General features: G+C 37.9%; 1 protein-coding gene across 11 annotated transcripts in view; it reads right to left on the bottom strand.

Annotated features, from left to right (window-relative positions):
• Positions 1-225: 225 nt before the first annotated feature.
• Positions 226-16,345, bottom strand: part of LOC108711545 (AP2-associated protein kinase 1) — a 75,196-nt gene continuing 59,076 nt past the window's right edge. For 6 of the 11 annotated variants that reach the window (XM_018253402.2, XM_018253404.2, XM_018253405.2 and 3 more), the window contains 2 exons: positions 14,612-14,716; positions 6,294-8,650 (listed from right to left, as the gene is read on the bottom strand). In XM_018253402.2, the coding sequence (XP_018108891.1) occupies positions 8,556-8,650; positions 14,612-14,716 (200 nt within the window). In that variant the 3' untranslated portion in view covers positions 6,294-8,555. Of the gene's footprint in view, positions 1,878-6,293; positions 8,651-14,611; positions 14,717-16,345 lie in introns of those variants that run through there. The other 5 variants (XM_041586952.1, XM_041586954.1, XM_018253400.2 and 2 more) reach the window with 2 other exon arrangements.

Raw genomic sequence — 16,345 nt, 5'->3', positions numbered from 1 at the left:
ACAAACAGAACACACTACTAGGAACCAACTATCACTGAACTACAGTTCCATACACCTCAGTGCTAGGGTGTTGCAAAATGTAATGTGTGAAGAGCTGGAGAGTTGATGTTATGCCTGACCTTAAGGCCATCCTGGGACTTTAAACATCTCTTTTTTTAAGTAGTTACAGGAACCACTAAACTGGAAGAAAGAGTTTTTTTGCCCACAATACAATAAACTAAATAGTAATTGTTTACCTTTATGTAACGGGATAAACATTACAACACTTTTAGGTTTTGATCATGTCCATTTCAAAGGAGGTGAAGATCAAGAACACAAAGTACAGAGAGGAGCCACTGGTTGTGATTGCTCAAGATAATCTGAAAACTTCAGACCTTATAATTCCTTCCCCAGGATTTCTACAATTAATTGGTTCACCTCCATAAATAAGGCCATAAATAAGGCACCTTAATATCAAATACTCTAAACACAAAAAACAAAGGCGGGGTAGCCAACACTTTAAATGTTAACCGTTTTTGAAAATGGTTAATATGCAAGAGATTTGTAAGCACAGATAAGGAGTGTCAGAATAGCAATTCATTCAAGTGCTTCAATAAGTGTCATTTCAACAAAGCAAAAATATTTTCTGTCCCAAGATCGGAGGTCCAAACACTACGGTGGGATAGTAAAGAAGAGGTTAAAGCATTTTATAATAAGTGCACTGCAATATGAGACTTCAAAGACAAAGGTAAAACGTTTCATAGGATGTGGGCATTTGATTGTGGAATCACAGAAGGAAGTTTTTCCAAAGAAAAATCAACTGGGGATGCATGAATCTTAAGGCTTTGGTCTGTTAGCTTTAGTAGGAAAGGGAGCAGAGCCAAATGGGTCTACATTAGTGATTTCTGAGGTCCTGTAAGTTACAGAAGATATAGGAATAGATCCAGCTACAGAGGTGTTTGCACTCTTGGAGACGACTTTGAAAGCAGCAATTGGTTGAGCATCCACATTCCTTCCATCTTGAGGGCTATAGTGCCGGGAATACTTTGACAATGACTGTGAGCGAAAAGGCTTTGTGATCACTGTGCCAAATACGGTCTCTTGAGCAGCCTCATGTCCTGGAAGTGTGTGATTCTGTACAATGCCTGGTTCCTTTGAGGTATTCGTAAAAAGAGAGGAGTCAGCAGATTCTAAGGTTCTGATGGAATGTGAATAGAGATTGCCTGTGGTGTATGAGGTCTTCATTGATGGGGATCCTACGGCCACATCAGAATTTCGGAATGTAGAATTACCCGCCACATCAAGCCCAAGCAGAGATGGAAATGTTTGGGATGAAGAATTTTGGGTAGCTTCATCAGCACTGAGTTTCCTAGAGAAAGGGGCCCTGAGGAACACATCAGGTTCCTGTGACTGGGATAAAGGGAATGAAGTCTTGGCTACAAATGGAGCATTGGTAAATATATCAGATTCATCATGTGTTAATTTAGGACCCTTGAATGGAGCAGTGGAGAATATATCAAACTTTTCAGTCAAGCCCAACTCTGGCTGCGGAGAGGTTACCTTTTGAGAAGGAAGTTGAGAGTTCTGGTTGCAAACTGCCTCAATATGAGGACTTGGAAGTTCTAAATCCTTAGCTTTCTTAGAACATTCTTCATCATCTGATTCCATTAACAAAGGTCTTGATCCACTGCAGTCGAGCAAGTCAGGCTCATGATCAGTTCCTTCTCCATCACTGCTATGAAAAGAGCTGCAGCTAGATGGACCCTTTGATGGACAATTGGTTTTCATTTCAAGGAAGTGTGTGTTGTCAACAGCCAGAGGATAGTCTCCTCCAGAATGTATTTTAATATGCCCATCATTTGCAGGAGGAGTCTTCCAAGAGGAATCTTGATGCACACCTGACAAAAAGAACAAAAAAATCCCTTACATTAAATTTCAAAACTGGCACTTGTAAATGGAGTTCGTCCTGTAAAAGTTGAGGAACCTTATGCTATTATTTGAAGCAAAAACTTTGCATTGTGTATGCATAAGAAATCATCTTTGCACCATCTTCCTATTATGCTTGGTACCATGGCTGTCTCATTAGGAAAATATATCTAGAATGAACACATATATACAATAATATACAGGTATGGACTCCGTTATCCATATATGGCTTATCCAGATAGGACAAATAAATGGTAATTTCGTTTTCCACAGGATTTAGTTCAACCAAACAATTCTTCATTGATGGCAGAATTGCTTTTTCTCTGCAATGAGCTTAAATCCATGTTAATTTGTTTGCTGGTCCTAATAAATGTAATGCTTGGTGCTCAGCATTACAAATATACCCCAGATCTCAAGCATTTGGGATAACTGATCCCATACCTGTACACATACACAGATACATTAGCATGCTTTCATCTGCAACATGAATATGCCTAGACTACCTCAGCTAAACACAAACGAAGACATTATGGTATCCCATTAAACACGCTTACCTTGTGGGTAGCAATAGGCTACTGAGAGCAAAAAGGATGAAAAGAAGGCAGGACAGATTGAATAAATCTATATCTGAAGGTACTATTGACATCAGTTGAAATGATCAGAATGTCAAGTGATGGACTTTGAAGGCCTTAAACAATTTGGTTAGAATGGATGTACCTTATAAATCAGCCTAAAGATGTAGCGAGGATCCGTGACTCTGATGTTATCCCTTGGTCTTTGATATTTCTGATCAGTTGACCCTCTCCCTGATGGCAGATGAGTGTGCTTTGACCTGCTTCTTGAGTTATAAGGCTCTATTTCTGGATGAGCACACATTGTGCATGACTGATATAATCTATAATCGGCACAGAGCCAGAAAGACTGAGGATATGGAGTTTACAGGGGCAACCAAGAAAGGGGTTCTTAGAGAGGGCAACTTAGAACAGCACTATATACATAACAGGGTTTTCATTTGAAACAGATGACTCACCTGCAGTGTTTTGTGTACTGGTGTTAAGTACATACATACAGTATTTTATTTCTGCTACTTAAAACAATTCCTTACCTTCCAGAACAGAATACAACATTGATGCCTAATCCTCAAGATTTAGTCAAGATTTGGTCAAATAATGCAGGCCATCTCTGAAAAGTGCCACCACTAAAACCCTCCCTTGTTTGAGTCACAGCAGGAGACTGACATGCACTTCAGTTTTCTGACAGCGAAAGACCATTTATAACCTTGTAAGCACGAGAAGAAATGACTAATAGAAACAGTGACTTGCTGTATGAAATCCCAAACATGCATAGTTTTCCCTTTATTCTTGGTAGGTTACAGGACAAGAACCTGCTCAAGTATGTGTATTAACAAAAACCTCTCAAATTCTGCACATGTATAATGAATGCAGGTCATGGAACTCATCTGTGCCTGCCAAAATCCTCTTCAATTTTGGACAAATGAAATGGAATATTAGTAGCAGGTGTTAAAAGTTAGATAAGTTGTTGCCTAGTAATCTGATGCATTCATAACAGGTCATGAGTCCTTAAAGGACAAGGAAAGTCTAAAATAGAATAAGGCTAGAAATGCTGTATTTTGTATACTAAATATAAACATGAACTTACTGCACCACAAGTCTAATCAAACAAATGATTTATGCTTTCAAAGTTGGCTACAGGGGGTCACCATCTTGTAACTTTGTTAAACATCTTTGCAAGACTAAGACTGTGCACATGCTCAGTGTGGTCTGGGCTGCTTAGGGATCGTCATAAACAAAGCTGCTTGAGTTCTGCATGGCTGGGAAGTAAGACGGGGGCTCCCCCTGCTGTTCATAAGTATGATTGTTTCCCTGCTCAGCAGTTAGGGACCATCTGACAATTCCTATCCACAGCAGTAAATGAAGGGAGAATTTCACTGCATACAGTCAGGTTTCTTATAAAAACGGTACACATTTTTTAATTAAAGTATATTGGAGATAGGTTTCTTTTTCATTAAAGAAAGTAAAAATGGGATTTTTTTTTTGCCTTTCCTTGTCCTTTAAAATGTGGTCTTCCCATCTCTGTTAGAATGGATTCCACTATATGTCTAGCAACTACAGGAGGGTGACTGGTATGGTACTCGGTGTAACCCTTATATTTTAGTTGGGGGGATACATTTTTTCCTAAGAATACATGAACTATTTGACAATGGTAAAATAATATTTCAATGATCACACACTTTTACGCCACAGTCCTATAAACAATTTGATTTATTAATAGGAAATGCTGATCCAAAAAGTCAAACACTATATAAACACAAGATATTAGATGTGGCTTATAGAAATTAGTCTTCTATATTTTCACTAATTTAATTTCTTGGCAAAATTTATATTTCCAATAGAAGATAAACTTTTACATGGTAGCCATCTTTGCTCATAAGTTGTCAGTTTTGTGGCATTTGATATAATTTGTCAAAAAGCTAACTAGACCTTTCAGCATTTTGATGTGCATACAAAGTACCCATCTCACAATTGGTCCAAGTAAGGGGAAAACACTTACTGTCACTGCTAGGTGCCTTTAGATGACAAACCCACAATCAGATACACCCTGTGGCTTATTTACTAAATCCTAAATGGTTATTGAAAAATAGATATGCTTGAATCTGCCGTCATTCAAACGTTCCATAGTATTTTTCCTGTTTAAGGGCTGGACTCCACAAGCGTTTTCTGTCGGATCCACGCCTGCCAACAAAATGCACGCGACATGTCAGATGGAGTCGCATGCGTGAAGATATAATTGGACTGAATGAAAAGTCGGAGATAACAACTACACGGTTCGACTGTCAGATGAAGACGGTGCTTTCTGGGTCCACATACGACAGTTGTGAAACATCGGATGCAAAGTAGTTGTTGCCTCCAACTTTTCATTCAGTCCAATTATATCTTCACACGTGCGACTCCATTCGACTTGTCACTGGCGTCGATCTGACCAAAAACGCTTGTGGAGTCCAGCCCTAATAAAAATCTCAATACAGTTTTTGAAACATAAAAATAGATATACGGATTAAGAAAAATCATTGACAAGTGTTCCACTTGAATTGATAGAAATATTGAGTTTTTTTACTTATTTTGGCAACATAAAACTCAAAGCCTATAATATTAAATATGACAAGAAAATACCTGACATTTGATACGTTTGGGGTCAGTTGGCAATGATCCAAAACTTTTTTGCCATTTTAAATTGTTTAGTTAGCAACCTATATTAGGGCTCTTACACACATACGTTTTCTCCTGCGCTCCCCTGTATTGCACTTTCTTCCGTTCAGCCGCAGGGGAGCACAGGAGTAGACGCAGTCAATTATTGTGGAGGGGGCTGAACTCACACAGATGCATGTAAGCGGCAAACGCAGGTGGGACGCAGCATGTTGCATTTCATCTGCGTTCGGTGCATACATGCGTCTGTGTACAGCCCCCTTTACAATAATTGACTGCGTCTACTCCTGTGCTCCCTTGCGACTGAATGGTAGAAAGCGCAACGCAGGGGAGCGCAGGTAAAACCACCCGTATGTAAGGGCCCTAAATAGGCGAGTGTAAAAGGGGACTACGCACAGCATAGCAGCTCCACATGTAGAGATGTGTTGCATGAACTGGCCAACATGGGGCACTAGCAGATAAAAATTTCAAACATGCTAGATTCCAGAACACAAATATCAGTCGAGACTAGTGTTCCTCCAACAATCATATGAGACTTTCTGGAACGTGTAGCCCAGTTTACGAGTGTTTTACGAGAGATATGTAAATTGAAAGCTGAACTGACAACATGTTCGTACATATGTGTTTTGGCATTTGAAACTTAAATACAAACATCGCAATTACCAGTGTCAACATGTTTCCATTGGGGACTTACCTGGAGTTTTTAGAGAAGCTACTTTCTTAAATTGTGAGCAGCCAATCACAGGGTAGCTGCTGGCTGCCTAATGGCAGCAGAGAAAAGTGATAAAAGGTTATAGAAATGCAGCAGACTGGTTTCTTTAGACAGTTCGGCTTTGTTGGAGGCACAGCTCTAGAGCTCAAGGTTTTGATGCAGGGCTAGTACTGACCTCCTGCTGGCAATAAGGTGTGCTACATCTATGCACATACCTTTAAATATTCTACTCAACATCTGCGTCTGACTTCTGAACATGAACATGCCCAACAGCATGGCTAAATGTGGCAATTATCTAGGGTTGGCTAGGTATATGGATAAATGTGGCACTTGCTGATAACCCCTCAACTCAAATATCAGCATCATACAATAGCACACCTTTTGCAAAATGTTATAAAACGTACACATATAAAGCAATAAACAAGTGCTGAAAGTCTGAAAGCAGAAGCAGCTCTTTAAAATACTTTAATTCACAGAAATAGATTGGTTTCTACTATACAATCGGGGAATGTGCAGGTTTCAAAGATCATAACGGGAATAGATTCTCCATATCCATAGTATTCTCTGAGAAATATAGGAAGGACAAAACTGACGGGTTCTGTACCAGAGGAGGCTCATGGACGGAGTTAACAGAAATATATTTATATATTTATATATACACAAGTCAAAATTCTATCAATCACTTCACTAAAGGAATTCTCCCCCCCCCCCACTGATAAGAATTGCTCTTAATTATAAACCACATTTTCTTACATTACAGAAGAACAAAAACAATTGGTGGATTCAACACGGGTAGAAAGCAGTTGTACATAGGAGCTCCCACACACGCTCTGAAGATAAAGAGTTCTATTTACAGACGGTAAAATCCATCACATTGTAGAGGGGCATGGAAAGACAAAGAAAGCCTAACTTAACGGTTTCGTATACCCTGTGATCGATGTGCACAATTTACAGATTACATCGGGGACTTCCTTACTGACATTTGCACAAACAGAGAATACGCTTTTCTTGCAGGACACGCTAAACACAAACACAGCTTTAAATACTTATTTATTTAAAAAAAAATTTTTTTAGATGGGGCTACACTGGTATCCCGACATGCAGAGTGGAATATTCAGCTTCAACAGCAGAACTAAAACAGATATCGGACATTGATTTTGCCAAAGGTAAAAGGTGCGCTCCATTCTCGTGACAAACGCAACAAACTTTTATATCTGTTTTCCGTTGAATTTGCACCATAACGGTCAGAAGCAGAAATAAATGTTGCTATGCTACAACTGTTCCACATACTGCATCTGTGCAGGACTCGACTTTGGTTCACGATATTTTTGTGGACCAATGCGGCTGCATAAATCGGTCAACACAGGAAGATCTATTGATTACGTTTTTGATACGAAAGGTTTTTTTGCATGAAACACTTTGTGACATGAATACAGAGCAAGAACAGGGAGCTGCTCTACAAATGCATTGGTTACAGATGGAACCTACAGTACCTTTGCTTAAAATAGGCGATGATCTGAGAAAATACAATGTCGCAACGCTATGCTGTCACAATTTCTTTTTTATTCCCTTAATTCGGTCCCTTTTTTACATTCACCTGTTTAAATATGAACCATAATGGGCTTGAATAGGTTTCAATAGACGTTACATTCGGACGTGCAGTGCGGAATACAGAGGACATCTGTCTAGTATCATCGCGGACGTTTCATAGTTTTTGTGTATCATGATATAGACTCTTGATATAAAAAAAATCCTTTTTCAACTTAAGACACATTATAATTCAGTCGTTTTTGTTTCACAGTTTTACTCTTTTGTGTTTAATGGACCCTGAATGTACCTAAGCAGACGAAGCAAAAGTGGCCACCGGCACTCTGATATTAGAGGTATGCATATTTGAAAGCGGTTCTTTACTAGCAGATAAATATTTACATCAGAAAGGCAAAAATAAAACAATTGAATGAAGACATTTTGAGATGTTACTCTGACACTCTATTGTTGCCCTAATTTGGGGTTTAAAAAATAACTACTTTATGGAGTATTAAGGGGAATCATCTGAGGTTGATCGATGGCAGATCTTTGGTGCATACTCCATTACCAGATAAATGTTGATATATATATTTATATAAATTTATGTACCATACATAGCAACTGTTGTAGAGAACAGGCCCATTCTAAGCCTGTACAAGTATACGTCATATATTTTAGGTAAAAACAACCATCTGTTCTTCATATTCATACACTATATGAACTATTAAGGATCCAATATGTAAACATGGAAAAAGCAAGTGCAACCTTCGGTGGTCTGGTTGTTGAGGAACCACAGATGCTAGCAAGACCCCACCAGAAGTGCCGAAGACTGCCAATCCCTGAGCGAGTGTCAGCAACTCCATCACTGGGGTGAATCGGTAATCCTCTTTGGGCCCCCCCTCGTATAACACCACCAATCTAATTGGTTTAGTCCTTCCACAACACAGGTCCCTCTATTCTTTTAAAGACGGAAGCAGTTCATAGAAGACAAAGATGGTAAAGGATATGTATTCATAGTCAGCCAGTGTTTTCTTAGCAGATCCACACTACACTGATGTGCACAGAAGGATCAAATAAAAAATACAGAGATGTACATATATATACCCATCTAACTATTTTATATGTATATATATACACAGGGTTACTCCTCTGAGGGGTGGGAAGGATTTCACTAGCATGTGTGCAGTTTACAAGTCTATGAGCTGATCCACCAGCAGAAGAGACATGGTCATGTTTGGTAGGCTCGACTCAGAATTCCCACTGCTGCTACTAGAGTGAGTACCTGGAAAGTGGGGGAGAGACAGCAGTTCAGTATCTTGGTGTGAACGGAGAGAAAGAGAGAGGAAAACAAGGGTTGAAGAAGGAGTGCAACAAAAAGAGCAGCTTTATTATTATTATTATTATTATTGTTATAAGAGCTGGTTATGAAGATGTGAAGCCGAAAAGCTTTATGCATTATACGTTTTAAACTTGCATCAAGACCTGCAGTACCCACAGCTTTGGGATAACTGTACTATATGTAATAAAAGACACAAAGTTGCCCAGGTGCAAGAAAGGGAGCCCCCCCCCTTAAAAGACATATTTGACCTACCTGTCAATCAAAATCTGACCCAGACCTCAGCATGAAGTTTGACAGGTTGTGGAGAGTGAGATACTTAAGAGTAACGTGATTATTTCTTAAAACGATGCAGAATTTTTAATTGATTGTATTTAGAAAGTGTCTTATTTCAGCAAGATGGAGCTTATATTACATTTCATTTCCGTGATAGATCCCCTTTAAAGGGCAGCAATAATGACAAACGGGATCTAAATTTGTTTAATAAACACAAATATTTCTCTAAATGCTTCAGTGACAGAATGAAAGTTAGAGCATGTACATACAGTATTTAGTAACTCTCCTCTAATTTCAGTTCATTTTCCCAGGAAAGATTATTCCATCACTGTTTAAGATTGAAATGGGCCATCTATTCATTGTAATTTAAAAACAATTGAAAGCATGGGGATGGATTCCCAAATGCTCAGATTTTTAATAGCTTGACATAACTATATAAAACAGCTCAGTCAGAAAGATTTCTTGTTGCATTTTTATTTTCATTAAAGGATTGCTGAAATTGCAAACTGGAGAGCTGCTGAGTAAAAAGCTAAATAACTAAAAAAAACAAATAAAAAATGAAAACCAATAGCAAATTGTACTCTACTACATCATACTAAACATTAATTTAAAATATCTACTTAGAAGGCAAAACATACGCTGCACAAAAAATTTACTTTATTGATAATTATACATTTAAAGTGAACTTAAAATGAAAGTTTCTGATGAGGAAAGCTTGATGGACAGCTGTAATAATCTTGTAGGTTGGCAGTTGGGACAGTCTCCATGCATTTTACATATCCTAATTAGGAGGTTGAAATTAGCAGTGCAACAAAACATGTTAGGGGCTATTTACAACACTGGGGGGGCACAAGTGCACTTGTGCCCCCTGGGGTTGTTGAGATTGGCGATATTGGTCTGATCCAACTGGAATGACGGAGATAAAAGCCGTCTGAGAAAGGACCGATCAATGAGCCTATGCAGTCCTCACTCTGATGGGATTTTTAAACTGGTCCGATTGGTTTCTACCTGATTTTTGGACAGATATCGGTCGGGGAAGCCAGACAGACAGCCCGATACACTGTTGACGGCTTTTATTGGCCTGTGTATACACGGCCTCAACTATCAACCTACTGAAATTGGAACCCCCAAAGGCAATTTTCTTAGGTTTCAGACAGGGAGAGGGGGAGCAAATAAATAATCATGCTTTAAAATTATGCAGTTTTGCTTGCCACAATTATTTTCAATAAGTAGAAAATGTTTTTATACCGATTTACTAGAAAATGGAGGCTACACATAATTATAATTGATCATTGGCAAAGTAGGAATAAGGTAAAAGGAGGTAGAAAATGCACAATCTCACTGGCATGTTTTGCCTTGCTTGCTTTATTTACTTATTTATGTTGCTTATGTTTTCTCTTCAAAAAAAAGCACCACTTACTACTAGCTTGCCACCTAAAAGCCGGTAAGAGTTTTTTTTTTTTTCTTTTTAAAGGGGAACTATTGCAAAAATGTAATATAAGCTTCCACATACTGAAATAAGAAACTTTCTAAATACAATAAATTAAAAATTCTGCATTGTTTCTGAAATAATCAAGTTTATCTTCACTCTCAGCATCTGTTTCTCCTCATTCTCTCTTCATGCAGCAGTTGGGTGTCAGATATTCATTGACAGTTAGATCCAATATATCTTATGGGGGGGGGGGTCCTTTCCTAGCAGATATATTAGAGCTCACTCAAATAACTGATTCCAATACAAACAAAATCTAACAAAATAACTGCCTTTTGCACAAATCCTGCATGTAGAGAGACATGATGTCTGGTGATTTTAATAGTAAGCTCTAATACATCTTCTAGGCAAAAGGAGCCCCCCTATAAGAGAATCTCATGGGGGAAAAAAAATAGGCAAGGCAAAGAAGAAAAAGTATAATTTTGATAAAGTTAGTTTTCAGATCAATTAAAAGTTTAATAAACATCCAATAGGATTGTTTTTTCATGCAGCTTAATTAAGATCTGTACAAGTTTTATTATTAAAGATAAAGAAAAGATAAGAAAATCATTGCAAAAATAATATTATGCATTCCCATATTTTGGAGCTTTTTGGATAATGGATTCCATATCTTTATAATGAACTGTGGCAAGAGAGACAACATATTTTAAAAAGAACAAATCATAATTAAGCTTGTTTCATAAATGGGCATTGACCAAACCAAGGAGAACCTGCATCAGCTTTAAAGGAAGAGGCTTATAAAATGCCACATCTGTTTCAGTAAAGTTTTTTTTCAGAAGAGGGACATGATCATTTTTTAAAATAAAGGTATATATTAGGGAGTACAATTAAGGGCTTAGCTAGCACATCTACAAAATGATTGAAGGTTCCATTCCATGCCTGTTACTGGATATGGTAAATGTAACATTATGTAGGTGTGCTTCAGTGATGGCTTCTATGCCAAAAAGGCCCAGAATCAATTTGATTACATAGAAACACTAATGAATTTTATGAGAAAACCTTCAAATCAATCTGACTTAAATAGTCTTTATCCAGGAGGCTCCCTGGTCTCTCCTATGAGTGAAATGGGTGATCCATTCATCTCTTAAAGGACCTGTACCCTACATATAAACATGTAATCGGGCCTGGACTGGCAATCTGTGGGTTCTGGCAAATACCAGAGGGGCTGGCAGCATAGAAAGTCAATATTTACTAGGCTGGTAGGGGGCTGTTTAGGTATCTGTGTACTTGAAATGCCAGGGCCTATACTGAATCCCAGTCGAGATCTGCATTTAATATGTTTATATGCAAATATAATAAAAAGTAGGCCCTGGCATTCCAAGTACAACAGGCCCCACCAGCCCACTAAATAGAGACTTGGCAACTGATAGCAGCCCCTCTGGCATTTGCCAGAATCCACAGATTGCCAGTCCAGGCACGATTACATGTTTATATGTAGGGTACAGGTCCTTTAAGAGATGAATGGATCACCCATTTCACTCATAGGAGACTGGGCCTGACTGTATCCCTTACTCATAACCTCATGTTAATAATTTTTCTTATTGATGCCCTTCGCTATTAGTGCCCTGCACTGGTCAATTAGAGTCTCTAAAAAAATTGAATGTATCAGGACATGTGCGATAGCAAAAAAGGGCCTATAGAAGGCGAGCCAGGTAAAAAAAAAAATGAGAGTGCTGTTGTTGTTCCAAAGAGAACTTACAAATGGATTGGACAAAGTAAAAGAAACAGAATGTGGAAAGATTGAAGTGTACCAGCTACAATACATTAGCTCACCAGAAACCTATACCATCATTTGGAAAAAGGTGAGAACCCACTTCTGTGAGGAGTCTCAATATATTTCATGGGGAATTCTTCAGTATCATGCAAATAGAACTAGAGCCTATATGCCTTGGATTGAACCTGGCTACTATGGTCACTCTGCCTTTATTTCTTTTATCATTATTTGATTAACTTGTTTCTCTGTTTAGAAACGATTCATCTAATCTACTATTGAGATGCATCTGCGTTAGTCCATTCAATATATTGACAAGGGTTTATCTACCTTAGATAGCCTCAATTACAAGGTACTGTTTTATTATTACAGACTAATCACATCTATCAAGTTGGGTTTTTGCTTCCATGAAGGAAAAAGGTCAATTCACCCCCCCCCCAAAAAAAGGAGTTATCTTTAGAACAAGGTATTTTTGAGAAATGGAGGTGATTGTGTCATAAGCAACTGTAAGAGTCACACAATCACACTACTTTAGTTGTGTATCCTTATACCTCAAAGACCACCAAAAGGGCAGGATTTTAGGAGATCACAACCAGAGAAAGAATGGAATATATGCCCGAACGTCACCCATTTGTGCTTTTAGAGTTCCTGTTGTGCTGAGTTTAACTTATAAAACTAGCAGACGGGTAGTATGACCTCCTTTGCAACAGATCAAGATCTGGAGGTCTGGAAAGTGTTGATATATCTTCATTCTCTAAAGGTCAATGACAATTTTTAGCATCTTTTTAGACATCAACACGCCTGTGTTTAAAATTTGTCCTAATCCCAATTTTAAGAAAAAAAATAAGTGGCTTAATATTTTAGCAGTCTAGCACCTTAAAATGCAAAATGCTTTGTGACCGTTACATTCACATAGAGGCTTAAAGTGACCTTAGAAGCGCCACGGATATGTAAATATTCAAATTCCACAATTTATGTACTAATTGCAGATGAACGTGAATTTTTAAAAAACCCTACTACAATAGCATGCATAACCAAGTACACTGTACAAACATTATTGTGATTATACAGTTTAAAAATCAGTTTAAATAGTAATGTAATGGCTGTGTCTCAGTGTTATTGTTTGACAAAGTTGTCAAGGTCTTTCTGAGTAACAAATTAAACCCATGGGGAGAGTGATTTGCCACTTATCTGGACCACCAAGGCCTAGAGCACTAAAACATATGGTAAATTCCTCCAAAGACAAAGTAACCCTCAGCACTTTGTATTTCAGATAGTATTCTGGATTTTATGGACTGTATTTTGGATTTTATTTTTAAAAGAAGGGTCATTTTCAACTTTTACCTTTCAAAGTACAAAACACACCAACAAACTTTTGTATGCTAACTTTTCTTATGCCTTAAAGGCTAATGCTTTCCGAGATATTCTGGCATTCTTCTGTTTCCTTTTCTTATTGCCAAATCAGACTGATTGCAAGTCTCTAAGGAACATAACATAGGCACACACCAAATCCATGATTAGGTTCAGAATTCAGCTAAATAATTTGACTTTTTGCTAAATTTTGTTTTAGCCAAAGCCTTAGGGCGTTATTTACTAAACTCTGAATGCAAAAATCACGAAAAATTCATGATTTTATTTTTTATAAAATCTGACTTAAAAAATCACGAATTTTTCAGAATTTATTAAACCTCGAGGATGGAAAAGTCCGACTCTGTACATCCGGCATCTCAGACCTGTCGAGGTTGCATATAAGTCAATGATTTTTTTATGTGCGCTGGGTTTCGGGCAATACCCCGAAATTTTCTGAGTTTTTGTGCGAAAATTATGAAAAAAAAACCAAAACGTGAAAATTGTCCAAAAAATTTGAAAATCTGATTTTTTCTCGCAAAGCAAATTTTCGGGAAAAGATAATAAATAAGCGTAAAAAATCTGATCGGGTTTGATCGCTGTTTGTAGCAGAAAATAGTGAAATAAATTCGGACTTTGATAAATAACCCCCCAAGTTTTCAGCTAAACCAAATTCTAAACCATAATGCTGCATGACTTTGACACCTGAAAGAGAAGTTTTTTGTTTGAACAAGATGCAAATTTTTTTTTGTTTGATTAAATGGCAATTTGGGTTCGGATTTAGTTTAGTAATTTTTATTTTAAAATAAAGGATTTGATTCACATCCAAATGCAAAAATCAAGTTATTAGTACATCTCTACATATTAGACTAAGGTTAGCCAGTATTTGTATCCCTCCACTTGTTGTTGAATGTGATTTAGGTCAACAAGAGAATAGTTCAAATAGTAGAGGTTGTTTTGGGGATATCCGAGAAATGGAACATTAACTCCTTCACTGCTAGAAGCAAATTATGGATTTTTTTTTAATAAAGTTTTGTCTTACAAAATGTCTTGTTTGTCCCCTGAACACTTTCCTCTTTCTTACCTTGGGAATTTTTGGATACCAGAACTGGAATAGGATCAAATTCATCATCAGCCCTTTTTTCTGTATCGTCCGGGATATCAAAGCCCGTTAGCAGGTTAGTATTGTCTGCAGCGTGCGGAGGAGAAAAAGAAGCGGGAAGCTCAGACAGCAGTAAAGATAAGCTTGTTAGACTTTCCATACACAAGCCAAGCAGGAAAGAATGGAACAAGGAGCTAAATGGATGAATACAAGAAAATAACTTCCCAGAAGGAATGCAGACAAGAAAAAGAAAATATATAAGGTCACGACGATCATTAAAGTGGACCTGTCATCCAGACACAAAAATCTGTATAATAAAAGTCCTTTTCAAATTAAACATGAAATCCAATTTCTATTTTTAATTAAAGCATTCATAGCTGTTGTAAACTCATTTAAAAATCTCAGCTGTCAATCAAATATAGTCTGCCCCTCCTCTATGCCAGTGGCATAGAGGCGGGGCAGACAATTACTTTCACTTTCCATTCAGCACTTCCTACATGTCACTGCTCTCCACACGTCCCCCGTTCTCTTTATCGTTTAATTGTGTAGCCAGGACATGGAGATGGATATCAGGTCCCCCATTCTGCTGCACAAACAAGATTCTGAGATGATAAAAGGCTTGTCTTAATAAAACTGTCCTCAAAATGGCTGCTGCCTGCTTGCTATAATTATGAATTCCCAGACTGAAGGAAACAAGATCCAAATAATTTATATAGTGTAATTAAAGTTCATTTTGCTTGACTTATGTGATAAAATAGGATTTGGAATGTTTTTTTTTCGGGTCCCCTTTAAGCCAAAAATTGCCCTTAAAATACTTAAAAAAATATACTTAAAACACTCCTAATATAAATATGTATAGAATTAATAATCAGTAGTTTCTAGCTCAGTAGAATTCTACCAATATGCAAGAGAAAGTACTGTGTGTACTTGCTCCTGTACATAATGGTCCCTTGTATAATGGCCTCATTCCAAGTATAAAATGGCCCGAGAGTGAAAAGGATTTACTTTGCATCTATGATAATGAGCTAGCGATAACACAGATCTTTGCATGAAATGGTGAGCTCATGTAATGGGAATGTTGAATTTAGCCATTAAACCAAGCTTTTTAGTGAACTTGAAATGTATCTATTATTTTATTTGAAGTATCACAAAAATGATTTGACATCTAGTGATGAAAGAGCTTGTGTTTTCTTGAAGCCTCAGTTCTGTTGAGTATAAAAAAAAAATTTACTTTGTAGCTCAGGCCCCTCTCATATTTAAAAAATTAAAACAAGTGTGCATTTATTTAAGCCATGCTGTTAGGCCTTTCGTCTGCTTGAATGAAGAATCGCCTGCGCTAATACACACGCGGCGCTTCGATTTCCGAAGTCGCCCAAAGTTTCCTCGTGAGGCAACTTCGGGCGACTTCGGAAATCGAAGCGATGCGAGTGTATTAGCACAGGCGATTCTTTATTCAAGCAGACGGAAAGCAGTTCGGGGAGATAGTCCCCCCGCAGAGGAGGCGATTAGTCGCCAGGCGACTAAATCTCCCCGAATCTGCCTGTCTGCCTCAACCCTTATACTTCGATGTTTTTCTAAGGCAATAATGTGTGATAGGCCCCCTTGGTAAAGGACCATGGATGCAAGGCATGCCATGGAATGTGGGGAGATAGCCCATTTGTTTATCTAGACACTCCTAGAATCCCAGCCTCAAGTTCAATTAGTGTAAGATTTGGA

Source organism: Xenopus laevis, chromosome 3L (assembly GCF_017654675.1).
Source record: "Xenopus laevis strain J_2021 chromosome 3L, Xenopus_laevis_v10.1, whole genome shotgun sequence".
Taxonomy (NCBI): domain Eukaryota; kingdom Metazoa; phylum Chordata; class Amphibia; order Anura; family Pipidae; genus Xenopus; species Xenopus laevis.
Note: the sequence above shows the minus strand (reverse complement) of the source record. Positions and strands in the feature narration are given on the sequence as shown.